Source organism: Orycteropus afer, unplaced genomic scaffold, assembly GCF_000298275.1.
Source record: "Orycteropus afer afer isolate SDZICR_OR568_19922 unplaced genomic scaffold, OryAfe1.0 scaffold00644, whole genome shotgun sequence".
Taxonomy (NCBI): domain Eukaryota; kingdom Metazoa; phylum Chordata; class Mammalia; order Tubulidentata; family Orycteropodidae; genus Orycteropus; species Orycteropus afer.
Genome location: NW_006922231.1, coordinates 614,133 through 625,807, shown reverse-complemented (window position 1 = coordinate 625,807; position 11,675 = coordinate 614,133). Strand labels below are relative to the sequence as shown.

Genomic DNA, 11,675 nt, shown 5'->3' with positions numbered 1-11,675 from the left:
CAAATTCTTCTGCTTGTTGGGGTTTAGTCCACTTTTGTATCCTTCCCTTCAAGGCTCAGGGGTCCAAGATTATCTTCTGTGTCTGTGTTCATTGGTTTCCCTTTTCTTTGTTGAAGAGCATCTGTGCAGTCCTTGTGCCTAGTCCGCCATCTTGCCAGAACTCTAAACTAAACTTTTTATTCCTTTGGTTCTCCCTACTACTTCGTTGAGCACTCCGTGACCTGTTGTTAGAGTCCATTTGTGATCTTAGATTTGGTGTTTACCTCCCACTACTTCCTATATTTCCAACTTGATTCTTCTAGGACTCTAATTCCTGTAAATGTTTGCTTCACTAGGACAAACAGTCCATTGATCTTATCATTTTTCCATTGTTTCTTCTGCCCTTGTATCTTTTTTTCCTCCTTACCCAGTTTTAGTTTCATGGATAATCACTGTAATCACAATCTTACATTTACTCTCAAATCTATTTTCCTTCTTGGGTGAAGCTACAGCCCTGGTTAAATAAGTCTGTATCGTTGCCTGTTTACATCTCTGCCAGACGGCTAACTAAAAGCAAGAGAAAAACAGCACAAGCAAACTGACTGGTCTCAGTTTAAATTCATGACCATTAAACTGAAGTGAAAGAGCCCTGGTGATACAGTGATTTAAGTGTTGGCCTGCTAACCAAAAGGTTGGAGGTTTGAACCCACCAGCCTCTCTACTGGAAAAAGATATAGCAGTCTCAGCTTCCATAAAGATTTACAGCCTTGGAAACCCTTTAGGGCAGTTCTATTCCAACCTGTAGAGTTGCTATGAGTCAGAATCTACTTGATGACAGTGTGTAAGCTGAAGTGAGTTTATAGTTCTGCCCCCCAGTCATACCATATCTTTGTAGTGTTCTTTCTCCTACTTCAGGGTAACTATCTGAAATGCTCTTGAAACCTCTATCATTCTAACTTTCAACTGATATCCTTGCTTCCTGTTTTATTGGAAAAACTAAAGTAACCGAAAAATAATTTCTGTACATTTCCCCCCCATAATACCTATCCAGCTGCATCTATGGCTATATTTTCTCTTTTCTCATAACCAAGGGCACCCCTTCAGTTCACTAAATCCCATTCCCTTTGCCTACTCATTTGTTCCAGCAGTTCCCCCCCCCAACACACACACACACACTTCCCTTATGAATTATCTTTTATTCCCCACTGGATCATTCCTATCAGCGTTACAACATACTGTTATTTCTTTCTTTCTTTTAATTTTATTGTGCTTTGGATGCAAGTTTATAAAGCAAATTTGTTTTACATTCAACAGTTCATGCACATTTGATTTCACACACTGATTCCTGTCCCCAACCATAAAAAACTCTCCTCCCCTCCCATCCCTGTGACTACCCCCTCCCCATACCCTTCTTAACTGTGTATTCCTGTCTGTCCAGCTTTCCCTGTATGTGAATGCTGACCCTCTGATGTCATAGCTGATTGTTCTAAGGGGTACATCTCCCTAGAGTCGGTGGGTGCATTGTCCTGGGGTAGGTGTTCTGCTTGTAGGTCTTTCTACTGTTGGGCTGAGAGCCAATCCATGGGAGTGAGTCCATTTCTAGGCCCAAAGGGTAACCCAGAGCCATAGTCTTGGGGTCCCACCAGACTCTTCTATCTGACCAGTAAGTCTGGTCATTTTTGTATTTTTGAATTTTGTTTGACATTTTTCCTCCCACTCTATCTAGGATATCCAGCTTTGATCCCTTTCCAAGTGGTTGGCATTGGTAGCCAGGCTGTTACTTTTTTTAAATTAAAAGCCTCTTTAGCCTACTATCTTATCCAATTTCTTTCTTTTCCTTTAGAGCACAATACCTTGAAAGAAGTGCCTTTACTTGCCTCTGTTTCTTCTTCCCATTCATTCTTAAACCCGTTCCATCAGGCTTTCACCCCTATCACTTCACTAAAGCTGTTCCTCAGGTCTTAGATCTTCTTGTTGCTAAATCTAGTGGTCATTTTTCACTCTTTGTCTTTTTATCTATCAATATGACTATCAGTGAGAAAGCATGCTGTAAGGTAGATAATATTACACTAGACTTTTAACAATATTCATCACTCCTCCCTGAAACTCCCCATTAGTTTCCAAGGAACATTCCTCTGATTTTCTTACTGCTATTCTTTCCATTCCTTCTCAGTCTCTTACTGGTTTATATATAGCGCCCTACCTCTAAAAGTGAAGTCCCCTAGAGCTCAGGCCTTAGACTACTTTTTTTCTGCTTTTATTCAATCCCCAGGTGATCTCAATTCATGACTTCAAATACTATCTCTATGATGACTCCCAGATTTATTCCAGCCCAGGCTTCATTATTTTTCAGTAGTTGTAAAATTTGAATATTAGTAATAGTGTCAGAACTTGTCTAACTTCAGAAGGAATAATAACCAGGATCACAGCCCAAGGCTGATCCCTGTGATGTGCTCAGACATACCTCTACTCTCTAACCTTTTTACCAATTCTGACGCAAGCAGTCTCTCCCATGGCAATCTCTACTTCTCTTCTGCGTTTGATAATTCATTGCAGTGGCCACACAGAGCTCATGAACTATACTTACAATTAGGTGGTTTATTAAGAAATTAACAGGGTACAACGCAGGATCAGGAAGCAAAGTCTCCCTTCTTCAGTGCAGGGTAGCTGTCTGGCCATGTAGGCCTCCTCTCAATCCCCCTGAAGATAGACTCCTCTTGGCCCTGCCATCTGTTACACCAGCTCTGCCACAGAACTGCTTTCGGGCCTGTTGCCACTGGCTCTGCCATTGGGCCCCTTCTTTCTAGCCCTCTGTTTGTCTAGCAGTATAGCCCTTGACCTGTCCTCAAGCTCTTTTCAAAGTTTCCTTGCCTCCACTCTCTTTCTTTTGGCTTTTTCTCTCTTCCTTCTTTCCTGTGCTTCTCTTCCTGCTTCTTTTTGTCTGAAAAACCCCTGTGGGTCTGGCTGCATTTATACACAACTCCTTTGTAATTTTAAGGTATGGCCCCCTCCCAGTGCAGAAAGGACATATTGACCAATCTCCTTTCAATAGGCCACAGACACTTCATTTGCATGGTAGTTATAGTCCCCTCTTTTGCCTAGTCTATTGACTAACCCCTGTAAGGGGCATACCAGGCCGCAGCCCAGGACTAGGCAAAAAGTATCAAACTATAGGTTGTTGACACTTTACCCAGGAAATGTCAGTCAACCTGGACAAAGGTAACAAACCTTCTAGTGTAGGAAAGTAGGGCAAAGGTAACATCTCAGGGCTTAAGGGAAAAATCTCAAGCTGTTTTTCTAAAGAACCAAGACAAAAGGCCACATAAAGGAACTTATTTCACCACAGTAGGTATCTCAAGCTCATGTGTTTAAAAACTAAGGTCTGAAACTTTACAAATTCTTAAACTCTCCTCTTCTACAGTTTTCCCCATCTAGTTAAAAACAAGTCCTTCGTTCCAGTAGCTCAAATTAAAAAAATAAATAAAAACTTTGACTCTTCAGATTCTCTCATCTGATTTGTCCACAAATCCCATTGATGCTACCATCAAAACCTATAAAGGGTTTGAACTTCTCACTACCCTCAATTTGCCTTCACCCTAGTCCAAGTTACTCTCTCTCTCGTCTGGATTACTGCATTTGCCTCCTAATTGATCCCACTCCAGCACACGTCCCTGTTCACTCTGTTTTCCCCTTAGCCATCAGAGTGATCCTATTAAAATAAAAGCCTGATTATATCACTCCTCTACTCAAAATCTTGACAGTGGCCTATATGGCTATTTACAGTCTCTTTAGTGTTTTTGTTCTGTCTTTATCTAACCATACTGGCCTCCTTGACATTTCCATGAATATGCCAGACTTACCACGCCGCGCCCCCCCCACCTCAGATTCTGTGTTCTTGGCTTTCCTTTTTCTTGAAATGCTCTCCTACTCTGGTGGCATAGTGGGTAAAGGATTTGGCTGCTAACCAGAAGGTTGGCAGTTGAAACCCACCAGCTGGTCCATGGGAGGATAATGAGGTACTCTATATCCTAAAGATTTACAGCCTTAGAAACCCAGTAGGGGTTGTTATGAGTCAGAATCCACTCAACGGCAACGGTTTTGGTTTTGATTTAGGATACTTGCGTGGCTAGCTTCCTTCTTCACTGCATTTCAAGTCTCCATTGCTTATCTTAGCCTCTTATCTAAAATTTCAGTTAGCCTCCTCCACTCTCAACACATTCCCTTTGCTGCTTTATTTTTTCTCCTTAGTACTTACTACCATATAGCATATCTTGTTCATATCTAGTGCCTTCCCCACTAGAAAGAATATAAGCTCCATGAATGCAGGCTTTTTGTTTGTTGTTGCTCACTGCTGTATCCTCAGTACTGAAAAGCATTGCCTAAAACATTTCCATCAAGTCACTTCTGATTCATAGCAACTTCTTCCATAGGGTTTCTGAGGCTATGATTCTTTACAGAAGCAGACTACCTAGTCTTTTTCCATGGAGCTGGATTTGAACCACCACCCTTTTGGCTAGCGGCCCAATGCTTTAACCATAGTAACACCAGAGCTAAGCATTGCCTAATATGTAATAAACTAAAAACCAAACTCACTGCTTTCAAGTCAGTTCTGACTCATGGAGACCCCTCTTGGGCTTCCAAGACTATAAATGTTTATGGAGGCAAATTGCCTCATCTTTCTTCTGCAGAGGGGCTAGCAGGTTTGAACCACCAACCTTTTGGTTAGCAGCCAAATGGTTTAACCATACACCACCAGTCACAATAAATATGTTTAACAAATGAGTATGTATAGTTATATGTATGTATGTTGTTGTTGTTATGTGCCGTCGAGTCAGCCCCGTCTCATAGCGACCCCTCCTTGGGTTTCCGAGGCAGTATCACTACAGAAGTAGGATTGCCCAACCTTCCTTCCAAGGAGTGGCTGGTGGGTTTGAACCGCCAGCCATCTGGTTAGCAGGCAAGTGTCTTAGCCACTATGCTACCAGAGCTCCTATATATATGTATAGTTATATGTAATAGTTATATGTGGTAAGGTATCGGCAAGAAGTGTGTTAAAAAATTAAATTAGCACCTTTTGCATAGATACTATTAAGTAGAACCCACCATTACTCTAGAGGTGAATTCTTTCTTTTCTTGAAGTTTCAGAAAATGATCAGAGCTTTGAGGTGACCATGACTGCGACCACAGAGGTGGCAGATGATGAGATTACCGAAGGAACTGTTACACAGATCCAGGTAGGGATCAGTCTTTTTATTTGGCACAAGGGGGTGCTCTTTTACACGTTGTTGTTGTTGTTGTTGTTGTTATGTGCCATCGAGTCAGACCCGACTCATAGCGACCCCTCCTTGGGTTTCCTAGGCAGTATCACTACAGAAGTAGATTGCCTAATCTTCCTTCCAAGGAGTGGCTGGTGGATTTGAACCGCCAGCCTTCTGGTTAGCAGTCAAGTGCCTTAGACACTATGCTACCAGAGCTCCCATAGATTAGGTGATAATGATGAGAACATGTTTTGTGAGATAGAATTAAGGTAAGAGTTATTACTTGATTCAAGTTTCTAGTACCTACATGCGTAAAAGTGTCAGAAAGGTACTGGTAGAATTACGGCTCACACTTGTTATAACAAGAATGCATGTGCATTCCTTATCTACTTGTAGTGATCTCAGTTGAGCTGTTAGCCAACTTTAAGTTTTATCTTACCAGTAATATATAAGATTCAACAGTGGTGATATCAGTTCTTCTAATACAAATTACAGCGTTGTTTTATTTTAGTTATTGCCAAAGTTTTAATGAGTTATAATTATTTATTTATGGCTATTTATTTATAACTCTTGGTTTATTGCTACCATTTTAATGAATAAAAAATTTTAATATAATTTCTAATATTTACTTAATAAAGTTAAAATTAGGCTAGGAATGAAAGCTCTGTTAAAAGTCAGCAGTAGCCTGTTTCTTACTGTATCCTTGAATGTCAAACCAGTTAATAGCTATTTGATAAGCGTTTACTAGTTAATGTACCATGTCTTTCCAGTGATGAACACTAGCTTCAAAAGTAATTCAAACCTGAAAGAATTTCCCAATATGTACAGTACTTTGTAGTTGGAATAGGTTTCCAGTGATTTGAATATTTGTCTTTAGATTTCTAAACCTGTGTGTGTATATTACAGACATGAAATCCTGCAACCAACTCTCAAAGGTTTCATTTAAAAACCAGCAGCATACTAAATACGACCTGAGTAATTTTAAAACATTTATGCATAAACAAGTGAACGATGGGAGTAAAATAGTATAAATTTTATTAGTCTCTATATACTAAGTATAGATAGGTACACTTGAAGTGACTTGAGCATCCTGCTATAATCATTAAATGCATTCGTTATTGACAGTATTGTATTTTTCTCTTTTTTTGGATATACCATGCCCATGTAAATAACATGCCCACACATATGTGTACAGTGTGCATAGGAAGCTAACATGCACAAGGGGGTTGCACAGCTGCAAAAAATGCATATAATGTGTATGTTATTTGCATAAAAATGATATTTCATTTGATGATTATTTACATGTTCATCTTTCTGTGACTTAAGCAATAATGATAATTCTGCATCAGGGAAATTTGGTCATTTGCCCAAAGATAGTAGTTATTCAACATGACAGGCTTATTTCTAAGGTTCATAGAGTAGGCTTCACTGTACAGTTAGATTGACTTTGGGAAATGATTTAATTCTCTTAATCAACTGATTAATTGTAGAGCAGATCATCTAAGGAGAACATTTTCTACCTCACAGTTATTATATATGTATCTTAGTTATCTAATGCTCCTATAACAAATACTAAAAGTGGGTAACTTTAACAAACAAATTTATTTTTTCATAGTTTAGGAGGCTAGAAGCCCAAATTCAGGGAACCTGCTCTTAGGGCAGACTCTGCCTCTCTGTTAGCTCTGAGGAAAGGTCCCTGTCTCTTTCCAGCTTGTATTCCTGCGTTCATTAGCTATCATGTGTCCTATATCTTTGCCTCCCGTTGCGCCTGCTTTCTTAATCTGCTCTTTTATATCTCAAAAAAGATGAATTTAAAACATTCTTGTGCCTTATTAACATAACAAAGACAACCTATTCCCAAATGGGATTATAACCACAAGTGTAGAGTTTAGAATTTATAGCACATACTTTTGTAGAACACAGTTTAATCAATAACACTGTGTATCGAGGTTTTTGGTAACTCTTTACTGATTTTTGATTACCCATTACTGATTTGTAATAGCTCAGAACTCTTACGACTTTCAAGTAGATCTCTTAGGAACTCAAATCTTAAAGAATTGTGACCTTCAGGATATAAGGAGCTGTAGACATCATCTAATTTCTTTCAATTCTCAACTTTATTAAAAGCTTCTTGATCTTAAAAAAAAAATCTCAAAAAAAGAATGGCACATAATTATAGTTTTGGGCTTGTTGCAGTTATGTCTAGCCTTTTGCCTATGGATTTGAAAAAGAAAAAAAAAAAACTTGTATTTGAGATACCAACCATGTATTTCTTTATTATCAGCAGATATAAAAATAAAGTAGATTACAATAAAAATATAACTCTTCTCATTATTGTGCTTTAGCTGTTCACTGACTTCATAATTCCTTTCAAGTGAGATGGGTTTCAATTCCTTTTGAAATTAGAATTTCGGTTTCTGATTATTCAAGAAATGGTCCATTCTTTCTTAGGACTTAACCTGCAGCCAGTGATACAGCTTCGGAGTTTATGCAGTCTAAGACTGGACTGGGTTGAGTGGTCACTACATGTGGCTATTCCTTTATCCATGCTTATACCTGAGATAGTAGTACTGTTGTAATGTCTTTCTTACTTACTGTAGCTCTCTTTAGGCTAAGACTAACTCCGTTAAAAGAAGCTTTGTTCCTACAGAATTTGTTAGAGGAGGTATGTCTGTAATTGAAAATACTATATACCTGGTGATGGTTGCACAAATGTGACTAATACTAAAAACCACTTAATTGTACACTTTAAAAGGGTGAATTTTATGGCATTTGAATTATATATCAATAAAAACTGTTTTTAGCTGCAACGATAATATAAACCTTACAGTTTTTATGAGGCTAATAACCTTTATATAAGGTTAGGAATCAGCTCCAGAGGACAGGCTAAAACAAAGATGACCAGTGAACAATAAGTGACCTTGATTTTGCAATAGTGTTCTAGTTTAGCCTGTTACTCCTTTTACTTAACAAGGGATTACATTATAGACGACTATATATTTAGACAACAGATTTCCTATGAGGATATTAGCCAATCGTAACACTCAACTCCAGCATTTTGATTATCTTATCTGAAAGTTATTAGAACTGTAGAAGCTCATTTTATATATGTGCATATATAAATGGTTTTGGATATCCTGTATTGATTTACATACTTAAAATTCTTTAGCCAATATTCTATAATATTGAAGCCACCAGTACAAAATTACTTGCTTAATTGAAAGTCATTGTGTTAATGCACATAATTTTGTTTCCATACTCATAATAACAGCAATAATATATTTGCTTTTATATATTGAATATATATTGTTGATAACAAAGTAATTCCATACTAGTGTGTTACAGTTTTATAATGCTTAGCATTACAAACAAAAATGTATAAGATTGGGTATTAGATCAAGCTGATACTTTTTTTTTTTTTTTTTTTACTGTTATACCTTTTCAAGATTCTACAGAATGAGCAACTAGAGGAAATATCTCCCTTGGGTAATGAAGAAGTTTCAGCAGTTAGCCAAGCATGGTTTACAACTAAAGAAGATAAAGATTCTCTGACTAACAAAGGTATGGTATACTGTGAATTTTAGTTTGGGAATACACCTACTCCTCACTTACCAACATGGTTAGGTTCCAAAAACTAGGTTGTTCAACAAAAATCAGCACTACGCAAAAGTGGAATATGATTACGCTACTGAAAATCATGGCTGAGCCAAGTTGACATATATATAAATATATATATATACCCTTAACCATTATAGCCAGCGTTATTCTCGCCTAGCACCTCAGCATTCATTTCTACCAAACATATGTTATTAATGTGCAAAATAGTTGGACAGTAGAATTTTTACTAGCTGGACAATGAATAAGGAAGGCTGAAGAAGAGTTGATGCTTTTGAGTTGTGGTGTTGGCAAAGAATGCTGAGAGTACCACGGACTGCTAAAAGAACTAATAAATCTATCCTGAGGAAGTGCAGTCAGAATGTTCCCTGGAAGCAAGAATGGCCAAGCTTCATCTCACCTACTTTGGTCATATTGTCAGAAGGGACCATTCCCTGGAGAAGGATATCATGCTTGGTAAAGTGGAGGGTCAACGAAAAAGGGGAAGGGCCTCAACAAGATGAATTGACACAGTGGCTATAATAATCGGCTCAGGTATAGCAAGGATAGTGAGGATGGCACAGGACCAGGCAGTGTTCTGTTCTGTTGTACAGAAGGTTGGTATGAGTCAGAGATGACTCGGTGGCACCTAACAGCAAGAGTTTTTACTATTGTCGTAAATGCAAAATGTCAAGTAACAAAGAGTCAATAAATGATAAGTAGGTGTATAATGGAGTTAAAAAGGACTTCTAGTCATCAGGACTCTGATTTAGAATAATTGTTGAACTTTTCTATATTGAGTTAAATGTATCTGTGAATGAGACCGTGGAGCCCATATTTGTTGTCAGTAACTCATTATTTTTTTCTTTCTTAATTATATTTTGTGTAGTTAATTTTTGAGCTTTTAAATGGTAGCATATAAAAGACAGTTTGATTGCTGCTTATGATACCAGAAAGTCAAGCCATTGAGCACTTTTCTATGGTCAACTAACTGGTTTGAAAAGTGGTTGAGAGGCATAAAGTAGCACAGTATGTATAGGTTGCTGTAGAAACTGCTCTGAAAAAAGTGGAGGTTGTCTTTAGGCCACTCTGAAGTAGAGAAAGGAATAAGTAAATAAATTCTTTTCAACCACTGTACAGTAGAGTACTCTCAAGAGATGTTATTTACTTGACATTCAATATATTATATTTACCTTGCCCTAGAATCTCTTTTGTACATTTGTTTAAGTCTCTTTTTAGCAGTTCTATACTGCTGAAAGGATAAGAGAAGAAATAATATTTTTTGAATATTTTAATTATTGTGCCTTTAGTCGGGTCAATTGTATTTTCACTTAAAAAATCAGAGGTTACAAAAGTGAATTTACCTGGGGAGCTTTCAGATTTCAAATGAATGAAAAATTAGCTACATTTTCTTCCCACAGATAATTTATTTAATCACAAAGCAAATCTTTAGTATTTTATTCCTCTTAAGGAATAACAGTTTCTATAACATAACATGTATTCTTTTAAAGGACATAAATGGAAGCAGGGGATGTGGTCCAAGGAAGAAATTGATATTTTGATGAGCAATATTGAACGCTATTTGAAGGTAACTTTTGTCATATTTTTATGTTCACTGTTTTGTGTTTACTGCCAATTGCAGAAACTATCAAAGCAGCATATTGTATATGCTTATTATTGGGAGTTTTGCATTGCAGTGGTAAATAGGTAATACATTGTAGTTTAATCTAAAGTGTATGATTATAATTTAACACTATTCTTAAACAGATTTTTCCATTCTTAATAAAAAATATCTTTATTGCTCTGAATGTTAGACAAAATCTTAATAGCCTTACGAAGCCCTGTCCATACCCCCCCTCCTTTTTTTTTTTAATGTGATTTGGGTGAACATTTAAGAGCATATTCATTTTCCACACAGCAGTTCTTACACATTTTGTTTCATGACATTGACTGCAGTTGCTCACAATGTACCAGCTCTCTTCCCATTTCCTCCTTATAGTTACCTCTTCCCTGTGTCCTTTGCTATGTATTCCTGCCCCTTGAGCTCCCTGTGCAAATGCTGCCCTTCTGTTCTCCATGATTGATCATTCTAAGGAGTGTTGTATTTACCTGATGTAAATGTTCACCCTCTTTGTCTGTCTGTTGTTTGGCTGGTAGCCACAGAAATGAGTGAGTTCAATTCCAGACCTGAAGGATAACTAGGGGCCATAGTCTCAGGGGTCTCACCAGGCTCTATCAGACCAGTAAACCTGGTCTTTTTTTATGATTTTGAGTTTGTTTTCCCACTATATCCAGGATCCCCTACACTGATCCCTTTCCCTATCCATCCCTTTAGTGGAATCAGTTCAAATACTGCACGTTTGAATGTAGATGGGAGAATATAGTATTTATGTAAATACTCTCCTGTTGTTTGATAATTACATTGTTTCCAATTCCTCACTAACTATGCTACTGCCAAGTCCACAGCCTTAAGCTTCATTTTAAGTCCCCTTTCCAAACTGAGTTTTATGAACTATAAAGACTTAAAAATTTGAATTATTTGTTGATGACTAAAGATTCTTTTCATCAAACTTATGTTTAAGAAAAACATAAATACAGTGACAATTGAAAATTTACTCAGAATTTATCTATTTGTCACAAACTTTAATTAAAGCTGGAAAAATGCTATGGATTTAGATAAGGCAGTAATAAGTGTAAAGAACACTGCTTTCTCACTATTGAAGAAGTAGGAGGTCTCACATTGCGAGATCTCAAAACCTAATATACAGCCACAGTAGTCAAAACTGCCTGGTATTGGTTTAACGACAGATACATAGACCAATGGAATAGAATTGAGAACCCAGA

At 37.5% G+C, this 11,675-nt stretch overlaps 1 protein-coding gene across 1 annotated transcript in view; it reads left to right on the top strand.

Annotated features, from left to right (window-relative positions):
• The window catches only part of DMTF1 (cyclin D binding myb like transcription factor 1), a 41,662-nt gene that overhangs the window by 7,240 nt on the left and 22,747 nt on the right, over positions 1-11,675 (top strand). Inside the window, exons 3-5 of the mRNA XM_007956626.2 lie at positions 5,119-5,213; positions 8,684-8,798; positions 10,343-10,419. Of these exons, the coding sequence (XP_007954817.1) occupies positions 5,119-5,213; positions 8,684-8,798; positions 10,343-10,419 (287 nt within the window). The remainder of the gene's footprint in view (positions 1-5,118; positions 5,214-8,683; positions 8,799-10,342; positions 10,420-11,675) is intronic.